This window comes from Tursiops truncatus, chromosome 2, assembly GCF_011762595.2.
Source record: "Tursiops truncatus isolate mTurTru1 chromosome 2, mTurTru1.mat.Y, whole genome shotgun sequence".
Classification (NCBI taxonomy): Eukaryota; Metazoa; Chordata; class Mammalia; order Artiodactyla; family Delphinidae; genus Tursiops; species Tursiops truncatus.
The window spans coordinates 114541662-114555956 of NC_047035.1; the positions used below are offsets into that span (position 1 = coordinate 114541662).

General features: G+C 36.9%; 1 protein-coding gene and 1 non-coding gene across 12 annotated transcripts in view; one reads left to right on the forward strand and one right to left on the reverse strand.

Moving 5' to 3' along the window:
• Positions 1 to 14295, forward strand: part of NEO1 (neogenin 1) — a 240530-nt gene that overhangs the window by 163562 nt on the left and 62673 nt on the right. For 8 of the 11 annotated variants that reach the window (XM_033851952.2, XM_033851957.2, XM_033851955.2 and 5 more), the window contains one exon: positions 11164 to 11383. In XM_033851952.2, coding sequence (XP_033707843.1) covers positions 11164 to 11383 — 220 coding nt within the window. The remainder of the gene's footprint in view (positions 1 to 11163; positions 11384 to 14295) is intronic. The other 3 variants (XM_033851953.2, XM_033851958.2, XM_019949406.3) reach the window with 1 other exon arrangement.
• On the reverse strand, positions 4916 to 5022 carry LOC117311248 (U6 spliceosomal RNA). The gene has a single exon (XR_004525473.1). It is a non-coding gene; the product is annotated as a U6 spliceosomal RNA (small nuclear RNA).

Consider the following 14295-nt stretch of genomic DNA (forward strand, 5'->3'; position numbering starts at 1 on the left):
TTCACTCTATATGACAGACTCTAGGTCCATCCACCTCACTAAAAATAACTCAATTTCGTTTCTTTTTATGGCTGAGTAATATTCCATTGTATATATGTGCCACATCTTCTATATCCATTCATTTGTCAGTGGACACTTAGGTTGCTTCCATATCCTACCTATTGTAAATAGAGCTGCAGTGAACATTTTGGTGCATGACTCTTTTTGAATTATAGTTTTCTCAGGGTATATACCCAGTAGTGGGATTGCTGGGTCGTATGTTAGTTCTATTTTTAGTTTTTTAAGAAACCTACATACTGTTCTCCATAGTGGCTGTATCAATTTACATTCCCACCAACAGTGCAAGAGGGTTCCCTTTTCTCCACACCCTCTCCAGCATTTATTGTCTGTAGATTTTTTGATGATGGCCATTCTGACTGGTATGAGATGATATCTCGTTGTAGTTTTGATTTGCATTACTCTAATGATTAATAATGTTGAGCATTCTTTCATGTGTTTGTTGGCAATGTGTATATCTTCTTTGGAGAAATGTCTATTTAGGTCTTCTGCCCATTTTTGGATTGGGTTGTTTGGTTTTTTGCTATTGAGCTGCATGAGCTGCTTGTCAATTTTGGAAATTAATCGTTGGTCAGTTCCTTCATTTGCAAATATTTTCTCCTATTCTGAGGGTTGTCTTTTCGTCTTGTTTATGGTTTCCTTTGCTGTGCAACAGTTTTTAAGTTTCATTAGGTCCCATTTGTTTATTTTTGTTTTTATTTCCCTTTCTCTAGGAGATGGGTCAAAAAGGATCTTTCTGTGATTTATGTCATAGAGTGTTCTGCCTATGTTTTCCTCTAAGAGTTTGATAGTGTCTGGCCCTACATTTAGGTCTTTAATCCATTTTGAGTTTATTTTTGTGTATGGTGTTAGGGAGTGTTCTAATTTCATTCTTTTACATGTAGCTGTCCAGTTTTCCCAGCACCACTATTGAAGAGGCTGTCTTTTCTCCACTGTATATTCTTGCCTCCTTTGTCAAAGATAAGGTGACCATATGTGAGTGGGTTTATCTCTGGGATTTCTATCCTGTTCATTGATCTATATTTCTGTTTTTGTACCAGTACCATACTGTCTCGATTACTGTAGCTTTGTAGTATAGTCTGAAGTCAGGGAAGCTGATTCCTCCAGCTCCGTTTTTCTTTCTCAAGATTGCTTTGGCTATTTGGGGTCTTTTGTGTTTCCATACAGATTGTGAAATTTTTTGTTCTAGTTCTGTGAAAAATGCCAGTGGTACTTTGATAGGGATTGCATTGAATCTGTAGATTGCTTTGGGTAGTATAGTCATTTTCCCAATGTTGATTCTTCCAATCCAAGAACATGGCATATCTCTCCATCTATTTGTATCATCTTTAATTTCTTTCATCAGTGTCTTATAATTATCTGCATACAGGTCTTTTGTCTCCTTAGGTAAGTTTATTCCTAGATATTTTATTCTTTTCATTGCAGTGGTAAATAGGAGTGTTTTCTTAACTTCACTTTCAGATTTTTCATCATTAGTGTATAGGAATGCCAGAGATTTCTGTGCATTAATTTTATATCCTGCTACTTTACCAAATTCATTAATTAGCTCTAGTAGTTTTCTGGTAGCATCTTTAGGATTCTCTGTGTATAGTATAGTATCATGTCATCTGCAAACAGTGACAGCTTTACTTCTTCTTTTCCATTTGGATTCCTTTTATTTGTTTTTCTTCTCTGATTGATGTGGCTAAAACTTCCAAAACTATGTTGAATAATAGTGCTGAGAGTGGGCAACCTTGTCTTGTTGCTGATCTTAGTGGAAATGGTCTCAGTTTTTCACCTTTGAGAACGATGTTGCCTGTGGGTTTGTCATATATGGCCTTTATTATGTTGAAGTAAGTTCCCTCTCTGCCTACTTTCTGGAGGGTTTTTATCATAAATGGGTGTCTGAATTTTGTTGAAAGCTTTCTCTGCATCTATTGAGATGATCATATTGTTTTTCTCCTTCAGTTTGTTAATATGGTGTATCACATTGATTGATTTGCATACATTGAAGAATCCTTGCATTCCTGGGATAAACCCCACTTGATCATGGTGCATGATCCTTTTAATGTGTTGTTGGATTCTGTTTGCTAGTATTTTGTTGAGGATTTTTGCATCTATGTTCATCAGTGATACTGGCCTGTAGTTTTCTTTCTTTGTGACATCTTTGTCTGGTTTTGGTATCAGGGTGATGTTGGCCTCCTAGAATGAGTTTGGGAGTGTTCCTCCCTCTGCTATATTTTGGAAGAGTTTGAGAAGGATAGCTGTTAGCTCTTCTCTAAATGTTTGATAGAATTCACTTGTGAAGCCATCTGGTCCTGGACTTTCGTTTGTTGGAAGATTTTTAATCACAGTTTCAATTTCAGTGCTTGTGATTGGTCTGTTCATATTTTCTGTTTCTTCCTGGTTCAGTCTCTGAAGGTTGTACATTTCTAAGAATTTCTCCATTTCTTCCAGGTTGTCCATTTTATTGGCATAGAGTTGCTTGTAGTAATCTCTCATGATCCTTTGTATTTCTGCAGTGTCTGTTGTTACTTCTCCTTTTTCATTTCTAGTTCTATTGATTTGAGTCTTCTCCCTTTTTTTCTTGATGAGTCTGGCTAATGGTTTATCAATGTTATCTTCTCAAAGAACCAACTTTTAGTTTTATTGATCTTTGCTATCGTTGCCTTCATTTCTTTTTCATTTATTTCTGATCTGATCTTTATGATTTCTTCCCTTCTGCTAACTTTGGGGGTTTTTTCTTCTTCTTGCTCTAATTGCTTTAGGTGTAAGGTTAGGTTGTTTATTTGAGATGTTTCTTGTTTCTTAAGGTAGGATTGTATTGCTATAAACTTCCCTCTTAGAACTGCTTTTGCTACATCCCATAGGTTTTGGGTCGTTGTGTTTTCATTGTCATTTGTTTCTAGGTATTTTTTGATTTCCTCTTTGATTTGTTCAGTGATCTCTTGGTTATTAAGTAGTGTATTGTTTAGCTTCCATGTGTTTGTATTTTTTACAGATTTTTTTCCTGTAATTGATATCTAGTCTCATAGCGTTGTGGTCGGAAAAGGTACTTGATACGATTTCAATTTTCTTAAATTTACCAAGGCTTGATTTGAGACCCAAGATATGATCTATCCTGGAGAATGTTCCATGAGCCCTTGAGAAGAAAGTGTATTCTGTTGTTTTTCGATGGAATGTCCTATAAATATCAATTAAGTCCATCTTGTTTAATGTATCATTTAAAGCTTGTGTTTCCTTATTTATTTTCATTTTGGATGATCTGTCCATTGGTGAAAGTAGGGTGTTAAAGTCTCCCACTATTATTGTGTTACTGTTGATTTCCCCTTTATTGCTGTTAGTATTCGCCTTATGTATTGAAGTGCTCCTGTGTGGGTGCATAAATATTTACAATTGTTACATCTTCTTCTTGGATCAATCCCTTGATCCTTATGTAGTGTCCTTCTTTGTCTCTTGTAATAGTCTTTGTTTTAAAGTCTATTTTGTCTGATATAAGAATTGCTACTCCAGCTTTATTTTGATTTCTCTTTGCATGGAATATCTTTTTCCATCCCCTCCCTTTCAGTCTGGATGTCTCCCTAGATCTGAAGTGGGTCTCTTATAGACAGCATATATACGGGTCTTGTTTTTGTATCCATTCAGCCAGTCTGTGTGTTTTGGTTGGAGCATTTAATCCATTTACATTTAAGGTAATTATCGATATGTATGTTCCTATTCCCATTTTCTTTTTGTTTGTTTGTTTTTTTTGGCAGTACGCGGGCCTCTCACTGCTGTGGCCTCTCCCATTGCGGAGCACAGGCTCCAGACGCGCAGGCCCAGCAGCCATGGCTCAGGGTCCCAGCCTCTCCGTGGCATGTGGGATCTTCCTGGACCAGGGCACAAACCCATGTCCCCTGCATCGGCAGGCGGACTCTCAACCACTGCACCACCAGGGAAGCCCTCCCATTTTCCTAATTGTTTTGGATTTGTTAATGTAGGTCTTTTCCTTCTCTTGTGTTTCCTGCCTAAAGAAGTTCCTTTAGCATTTGTTGTAAAGCTGGTTTGGTGGTGCTGAATTCTCTTAGCTTTTGCTTGTCTGTAAAGGTTTTAATTTCTCCATCAAATCTGAATGAGATCCTTGCTGGGTAGAGTAATCTTGGTTGTAGTTTCTTCCCCTTCATCAGTTTAAATATGTCCTGCCAGTCCCTTCTGGCTTGCAGAGTTTCTGCTGAAAGATCAGCTGTTAACCTTATGGGGATTCTCTTGTGTGTTATTTGTTGTTTTTCCCTTGCTGCTTTTAATATTTTTTCTTTGTATTTAATTTTTTTTTTTTTTTTTTTGCGGTACACAGTCCTCTCACTGTTGTGGCCTCTCCCGTTGCGGAGCACAGGCTCCGGACGCACAGGCTCAGCGGCCATGGCTCACAGGCCTAGCCACTCCGCATCATGTGGGATCTTCCCGGACCGGAGCATGAACCTGTGTCCCCTGCATCAGCAGTCGGACTCTCAACCACTGCGCCACCAGGGAAGCCCTGTATTTAATTTTTGATAGTTTGACTAATATGTGTCTTGGCGTGTTTCTCATTGGATTTATCCTGTATGGGACTCTCTCTGCTTCCTGGACATGATTAACTACTTCCTTTCCCATATTTGGGAAGTTTTCAACTATAATTTCTTCAAATATTTTCTCAGCCCCTTTCTTTTCCTGGGACCCCTATAATTCTACTGTTGGTGCGTTTAATGTTGTCCCTGAGGTCTCTGAGACCGTCCTCAATTCTTTTCATTCTTTTTTCTTTATTCTGCTCTGCAGTAGTTATTTCCACTATTTTATCTTTCAGGTCACTTATCCGTTCCTCTGCCTCAGTTATTCTGCTATTGATCCCTTCTAGAGAATTTTTAAATATATGGAACGCTTCACGAATTTGCATGTCATCCTTTTGCAGGGACCATGCTAATCTTCTCTATATCGTTCCCATTTTAGTATATGTGCTGCTGAAGCGAGCACATCATCAGATCTTTTATTTTCACAAACGAACTCTGGTGGCAGAAGGAAAAGCCACCAGCCTAATTCTTAATATAATCAGACCTTTTTTTTTTTTTTAAGTAACAGATTTTTTACTACATTTGGCCTAGATATCTGTATAGTTCACTTATGCTTTAGGATCCTTGATAATCAGTTGGCATACCTGTGAAACCTTTGAGTAGTTTCTGGGCATTTTAATTTTGTCATGACTTCAGATAGGTTGATTTTAAGCTCAGGTGTTTTGAGCAACAGAGAAGTCCTAGGACGCAGTAACTATTGCTGTTTTACACTAGAAAAAAAAATATTGTTTAATTGTTGCAACTAGTCAGTCTAAACCGTTTCATTCTTTTCAACAGTATTATTGAAGTATGATATGTAAAACTCTCTACAGATAACATCATTTTGTATATAGAAAATCATGAAGAATCCATGAGTAAACTATTAGAACTAATAAATAAGCTTAGCAAGTCAGTATCAGTATACATAAATCATTTGTATTTATATATACTTGCAGGAACAATCTGAGATTGAAATTAAGAAAACAATTTCATGTATAATAGCATCAAAAAGAATAAAATACTTAATAAATTTAGCAAAGGGATTTCAAAACTTATGCTCAGAAAACCATAAAACATTTTTTAAAGAAATTAAAGATGTAGATAATAAATGGAGACAATTCGTGTTCATCAACTTAAAGAATTAATACATTCCCAACAGTGTATGAGGAGTCCAGTTTTTCCAACACTAAGTATTGTGTACCTTTTTTGTGTGTAACCATTGTAGTGGGTGTGTAGTAGTATCTTTTTTTTTTAATTAATTTATTAATTTTTGGCTGCCTTGGGTCTTCGTTGCAGTGTGTGGGCTTCTTATCGCAGTTGCTTCTCTTGTTGCGGAGCACGGGCTCTAGGCGCACAGGCTTCAGTAGTTGTGGCTTGTGGGCTCAGTAGTTGTGGCTCATGGGCTTCGTTGCTCCATAGCATGTGGGACCTTCCTGGACCAGGGATCGAATCCGTGTCCCCTGCCTTGGCAGGTGGATTCTTAACCACTGTGCCATCAGAGAAGTCCCTGTAGTAGCATCTTATTGTGATTTTAATTCACATTTTCCTAATGACATTGATGTTAAACACATTTTCACATGTGTGTTGGCCATTTGTATGTTCTTTTTGGTGAAATGACTTTTCAAGTCTTTTGCCTGTTTTTAAATTGGCTTGTTTTCTTACTAATTTATAGAAGTTGATTATATATTCTGATCCTGAATATATATTCTGAATTATATGTTCAAGTCCTTCATCAGATACACACTTTGGAAATATTTTCTGCCAGTCTCTGGCTTATCATTTACTTAGTTATGTTTTCCTTAATGTGCTGAAGTTTTTATTTCTAATAAAATACAATTTATCTGTTTTTTTCTTCTGTATCTTGTGCTTTTGTTATCATGTCTAAGAATACTTTTCTAACCCAAGGCACAAAGACTTTCCCCTATATATTTTTTCAGAAATTTTAGTTCTTCTATTAAGTCTAGGAGCTGTTTTGAGTTAATCTTTGTATGTGGTGTTAAGTAAGGATCTAAGTTCATTGCTTTGCATGGGGATATGTAGTTGTACCAGCATCAGTTGTTGAAAAGACTGTTCTTACCACATTGAAACTTCTGGACACCTTAGCTGAAAACCAGTTGACCACAAATATAGGGGCATACTTCTGGACTCTCAGTTCTCTTTCACTGATCTATATGCCTATTCATATGCTGGACTGTCTCAATTACTAGAGCTTTATAGTAAGTTTTGAAATCGGGTAATCCAAGTCCTCCAACCATTTGCTTCTTTTTCAGAATTATTTTGGCTATTCTAGATCTTTTGCAGATCTTAATATTAAATTTTAGGGGCAGCATATCATCTTAACAACATTAAGTCTTCTAATCCATGAACATTTATTTATTTAGATGTTTTCATTTAGATCTTTATTTAGAGTTTAAAAAATTTCTCTCAGCAATGAGTTGTAGTTTTCAGGGTACAAATCTTACGGGAATAAAATAAAAATATTTTATTCTTTTTTGATGCTGTTGTAAATGGAGTTGTGTTCTTAATTTTACTTTAGGATTGTTCATTCCTAGTGTATAGAAATAGAGTTGGTTTTTATATATTGATCTTGTAGCCTATGACCTTGCTAAACATATTTATTCGTTTTGGTAGCTTTTTTTTTTTCCTAGATTCATTAGGGTTTTCTACTCAGTTAATTATTAATTACAAATAAAAACAGTATTACTTTTTCCTTTTTAATCTTTATTCAGTTTTTCTTGCCTTCTTGCACTGGCTTGGACCAGTACAATGCTTAATATAAGAAGCAGGAGCTAACATCCTTGTTTCCAGCATTGGGGAAAAAGCATTTATTCCTTCACCATTTAAGTATAATGTTCACCATAGGTTTTTTAGGTCTAGGAAGTTTACTTCTTTTCCTAATTTGTTGAGAGTTTTTATTATGAATAGGTGTTTGATTTTGTCAAATGCTTTTTCTGCATCTATTGAGATGATCAGGTTTTTTTCTGTTAATATAATATATTACATTGGTTTTTGGATGTTAAACTAGTCTTGAATTCCTGTGATAAATTCTACTTGATCATGGTTTATAATCCTCTTAATATGTTACCAAATATGGTTTACTAATATTTTGTTAAAGATTTTTGTATCTATGATCATGAGGGTTCTGTAGTGTTTTCTTTTCATGTGGTATCTTTGGCTTTTATATCAGAGTAATACTAGCTTCACAAAATAAGTTAGATGTGTTTCTACTCTTTTTCTGAAAGAGTTGTGAAGGATTAGTATTAATTCTTCTTTTAAATATTTGATAGCATTCACCAGTGAAACCGTCTGGGCTTGGACTTTTCACTTTGGGAAGATTTTTATTTAAATTTTTCTATTATAGTTCTGTCTAGATTTTGTGTTTCTTCTTGAGTAGGTTTGGTAATTTTTGTCTTCCTGGGAATGTTTTTATTTCCTTTAAGTTGTCTGATTTATTGGCATAAATTTGTTCATAATATTCCCTTATAATTTTTTTTTTTTTTTTTTTTTTTTTTTTGTGGTACACGGGCCTCTCACTGTTGTGGCCTCTCCCGTTGCGGAGCACAGGCTCCAGACGCGCAGGCTCAGCGGCCATGGCTCACGGGCTCAGCCGCTCCGCAGCATGTGGGATCTTCCCAGACCGGGGCACAAACCCGTGTCCCCTGCATTGGCAGGCGGACTCTCAACCACTGCGCCACCAGGGAAGCCCTTCCCTTATAATTTTTAATATCTGTGGGATTCATAGCATTGTCCCCTCTTTTATTTTTTATTTTGGTAGCTTACATCTTCTCTTAATTTCTTACCCTTGTATTTTTTTAAGAATGTGGTTAAAATTTAATTTTTTTCCAACTTTATTGAAGTATAATTGACAAATAGTAATATATTTAAAGTGTACAACATAATGATTTGATACATATACTTTGTGCAAGGATTCCCACATTTAAGTTAGTTAACACATCTATCACCTCACATGGTTACTTTTTTTGGGTATGTGAAAAAGCTTAACCTGCTATATTAAGAAAAGAAAAAAAGCTTAAGGTCTACACTCTTCAGTAAGGTAGAACCTTAGGTAATTCATGTGAGACTTATCTTCTGGTAAAGGTATTTTAATTTTCCTCTAAGCACTGCTTTAACTGCATCTTTTCATTTTTAATATGTTGTATTTTCATTTCATTCAGTTAAAAATATTTAAAAACATTTTTTCTTGCTATCTCTTCATTGACTTGGGTTATTTAGGAGTGTTTTTTGATTTCCAAATATTTGAGGTTTTCCCAGATTTCTTTGGATTCATATATTTTGGGGCTCTTTTGTTAGATGTATATGCATTTGTAATTGGTATATTCAAAGAAGAAATACATAAATAAATGATAACAGTTGGAGATTTCAATATCCTACTCTCAAAAACTGATAAAACAATTAGAAAGAGTATAGAGGACTTAAGCGATCCTGTCAGTCAACTTGACCTAGCTGACATCGTAGACTCTCCACCCAGCAACTACAGATACAGATTCTTTCCAAGCACATATGGAACAATTGCCAGGATAAACTATATGCTGGGACACAAAACAAGTTTCAGTACCTTTTAAAAGGCTGAAACCATACAAAGTATGTCTCCAACCACAACAGAATTACATATAGAGTGGCATGGACATATATACACTACCAAGTGTAAAATAGATAGCTAGTGGGAAGCAGCTGCACAGCACAGGGAGATCAGTTTGGTGCTTTGTGACCGCCTAGAGGGGTGGGATAGGGAGGGTGGGAGGGAGACGCAAGAGGGAGGAGATATAGGGATATAGGTATATGTATAGCTGATTCACTTTGTTATACAGCAGAAACTAACACACCATTGTAAAGCAATTATACTCCAATAAAGATGTTAAGGAAAAAAAAAAGATATCCACAGCAGGTCCATTCTTTGTCTGGAGCTTGCTTTCCCTTGCTATGAAAGTGGTAAATCCCACAAGCTCAGGGTTTTTCTCCTGTAACACCTACTGCACGTGCAGGCATTCATCCTGGGCCCTTTGCATTGCCTTCACGAGACTTGGGGGCAAGGGGAATTGACAAAAACAAACAAGAGTCCCTGACTGCTCCCATAACCCTGAGTGGCACAACAAGGACTAACAACTTCTATTGGCTAAATCCAGAGGCCTCTTAAGCTAAAAACCATGGCTGGTTTTAACACTCCACCACTTCCTATTCCTAGGAAGGGTGATTTAGCCTTTTTTAAATGTCAGTCTCCATATATAATATAGAGATAACAATGATAGTACCTATTTCACAGAGTTGTAAGGATTGAATGAGTCCATGTAAAGAGCGAGAGTGCCATGTAGAAAGTGCTCAATAAATGGTAGCTGTCTAGAGACTTTACATTGGTCTTCCTCTGCCTTTCCCTTGGAGAATTTATTCTCTGTGGCATATTTATTTAGACTGCCTCACTTTAAAAGATTCTCCTATAATTCATAGACATTTTCAGGAGGTTGTTGTCCTACCATTTCATTGAAAACGAGGTCCAGAATTGTCATGCTTTCCTCTCTGCCTCTCTTCTAATTTCCCCATTAAGGTTAGGACAGAATTCTAACGAATTCCATGAGTTGAAAATTGTGAGATTAAACGTATACTCCAAGGTGAGGGAGATTTTAGGTTAATATTAGGAATGGACTTCTAAAGTCAGAAGTGTCCAGCAACAGAATGGGCTGACTCCGGGCATACAGACAGAGGCTTTCGACTTGCAGAGCTCTGATTTGCCACTGCTTCATCTGTCCCATCAAGTCCCTGGGGTCTGCAAGCTGTTGTAATCTATTACACTGCAGTGAGGACTGTACCAAACAGATATGCTACCTAATAAGTGTTACATTTGTGTGACTTTGGAATTTGTGATGCACGATTTTATACTGTTGTAGTCAAATGAATTGATGAGAGGAAATGAACTATAACTTAGTGAATTGAGAAAGGTTATCAGACTTCCCTGGGTATTGCCAAATACAGAGAGCAAACTTTAGTGTTAGACTCCAGTTGAAGATCTGGCTCTTGAATCTCCTGCAGAGCTAAAGGCACACACAGCTCTGCAGTGAGGGCATGATAGTCTGGGGCCTATGTTGAGTGTAATTAGGCCCATCCATACTACACACATTATTCCATATTTTGATAAAGTGGGAAAAAATATTGAGGTTTTATCATATATAAGACTTTTATGTGCAAAGTTCAACAGATGTTGCATGCTGCTGTCAGAATTAAAGAAAATTACTTGGGCACTGATGTGTCCTTCCGTGAAATGTTTTATTCTTAGCTGTCACACTCCCTGTCCCTTGCCGACGACCATTATAGTGACCAGAAAGTCTGCTTGCTCTGCAGTGATGTGTCTTGACTAGTGCCCATTAGTTTTCAGTAGTTACCCCTGGCCTGCATGTTAGCCTTCAGGTTAATGGCCTTTTTTATGTTCATTCATTTTATTTTATTTCCCATCGTGGTTTTGTTTATTTCTTTTTTGTTTTTTGTTTTTTCTGTTCTCTTTTTTAAAACCGTCGTGGTTTGCCCTTCATATTCCCCAATATTTGCACATGACAAGATGTTGCCATCCCAACATTACCTCCCACTTCACTGACCAGTGCCACTACTGACCATCTAGCACCAGCCACAACTGGACCACTGCCTTCAGCTCCTCGGGATGTCGTGGCCTCCTTGGTCTCTACCCGCTTCATCAAATTGACATGGCGGACACCTGCATCAGATCCTCATGGGGACAACCTTACCTACTCTGTCTTCTACACCAAGGAAGGGATTGCTAGGTAAGTGCCTGTACGTCTGGAGCCGGTTAGTTGCATCTTGTCCACCCAAGACCAGCCGTCCCTACCCTGACTCTTTACTGTGTAGAATCTGTACCAACTTTCAGTCCAGAAAATATGATCACCGAGATGACCTAGTTTTAGGTCATTAAAAGTAAATTCCTAAACAGACTGAAGTCCTGGTATTCTTTCCTGCCTCTCTGGGATGACTTGGGGAGAGAGTTATTTAAGTTAGAAGTATTAAAATGTAACCAGGGCTACCGTTTTTTCATAAGAGTCAGTCAGGCACAACCCATAGGCTATGTCTTTCTTAGAACTTTCAGATTCTAGAAATTAAGGTAGTTATTAAAGTAATCTTAATGAATATCTGTCTGCACCCGTACACGGATGTGGGTTGCTGAGCTCTGGGGTGGGGGTGGGGGGTCTCCTTGATGACACAAGAGTATTTAGTGACTCATTTTCCTAAAACAACATTTCATTAAATTTCTCTCCATCTCCACCTCTTTCAGGAACTCACGTTGCCTCTCCATTGCTTTTGGAGATTCTCCAGAATCACCAGGCTGCTTTACTCACAGTCTACCTTTGTTTTACCTATCCAACCTTATTTTCCTTTAGCCCCAGTTTAGCTCACTTTCTAATGAAACCAGTCTAATTCCTGTCACTGTGCAGCCTATTTTCCCAGTCTGTTCTCTTCAGTCACTTCCCCCTTGAAAAAAGCATTTTTCAACTGAAACTAAAATTCAGTTAATCTTTCTTGGCCCAGACTAAGCCCCATGAAGCCCTCATAAATCTTTCTCTACCTTTTTCAGCACATACAGCTTTTCTCTTGTATGTATGTCTGTGCCACTGATATTGGCACTTAATTATGATAACACATGATCTAATACTACCATAGTTGTTACTCTTCTGTTATTTTATGTGTATTTGTGTTGTTTTCCCAACCAGGTTATAAACTCTTTGGGAGGTACCATGCCACATGCTGACTGTGTACTCTGAATATTGCTGAGTAGATTCCTTCATTGTGCTGTTACTTCACACCAAAATAAGAAAACTAAAATAATCTGTTTTGGTTATGGCCCTAACCCATGAAATAAAGCTTGTATTTCTACAAGGGTGCCTAGATTTGATATATATTGTATTTAATACCAGACTGGCAAGTTCAGCAAGTATAGGCACCTTCGTCAAGTCAGTACCCCTTGGTTTAATACTCTTAAGACATCTGAGTGACATAATTTGAGTCAGATAGGTGGAGCTGCTCCCAGGGTCATAGAATGTTCATCCGAACACTGCACTGGATGTTTGGGGAGTTACAAAGATAAGGAAATGTAGAGCTAGTCCCAGAAAGGCAAGATATTACTACCAAACAGAACCTGTCTTAAAATGTTTCCAGTAGGCTTTTAGATCGCATTGCAAACGTCATAGGATTACACAGAAGGGAAAAAGCTTTTAGTAATTCCTCAGAAGCAAGCTTATGTGCATCACAGGGCCTTTGCCCTTGTTGTTCCTTCCACCAGAACTGCATTTCCGTCACAAATAACTGTCTGGCTTCTTGTCCGTCATCATCAGATGATCCCTTCTCAGGTCTTCCATGACTACCCACCCAGCTTAACCCCTTGGTCACTGTCGCACAGCGGGGCACTTGTTCCCAAGCCAGTTGTTAAATTTTCAGGAAATTTTGCAAACCCAATGACATGGCTCAGTAGCTCAGAATTGGGTAGAGGGAGTATTTACAGTGAGAAGTGCTACAAACCAGAGCCAGTTGTTAAACATTTACCAGAACATCACTGTAACATACCACCGTATTTTGTTTTTTAGCTTTTGTGTTGTGTTTCTTCAGAACACTTAATACTCAGAAATTTTCTCTTCATATTAATGCACTCATGGTGTTTGTCTTGTTCAGTGGAGTATCACCATCACCTGGAACAGAGCCTGGCTTATAAGTAGCACTACAAGTGTAAATAAATACTTGTTAAGTGAGTAATTCTAATGAATGGAGAAATAATAATTATTCAAGAAATGTTGAGATAATTAACCTCCGTTTAATAGAAGGAATAAAGTTGTATCTCTTATGTATAACAACAAGTTATAGATGTATCAAGATGTATTTTTAAAACTTCTAAGTGTATTAGAAGAAAATATAGAAACTATTTTCATCACTTAATGTATCTTTTAAAGGAAGACAGAAAATTCAGGAACCATATAGGAGAGATTGACAGAGTTTATTATATAACTGTAAAATTCCATGTGATAAAACATAATAAAAAAAATCAAATTATCAACTGATAAGCTGGGAAAAAAATTAACATTTGTAGAACATTGTATTGATATCCAGTCTATATAAAGAACTTCTACAAATCACAAGTAAAAGACAGATATCTCAAGAGGCAGATGGTATAAGTAGGTGCCTCAAAGAAGTTAGTGGAAAGCCCATTAAAGTTCAAAAAAAAAGTTTTCACGATTACTAACAATCTTGGAAATACAAAATGATGAGTTACCATTTTTCACGTGTAAGGCTGGCAGAAATTTTAAGTTGATAATATCCAGTGTTAAGTGAGCTGAATGTTGGGATTAAATCCAATCTAGGCTCTTGGTGGTAGTATAAGTTAGAGGAGCCTTTGGAGAAGGTGATTTGGCAGAATTAAAAAAAAAAAATTTTAATGCACATTCCTTTCAACCCAACAATTACACTTCTAGGTGTCTGTCCTATAGATATGCCAATATACATACACATAGGGCACTCATAAAAAATGTTTATGTAGCATTATTTGTAAGGATTAAAAAAAGGAAACAAAGTAAATGTCCACTGGTAGAGGAATGGGCATATAGTTAATATATGTATATCCATATGAAGTATGATGCAGGAATTTTTTCAATGACTTATATCTGTATATTTTGATGTGTATATAAATGCCTAG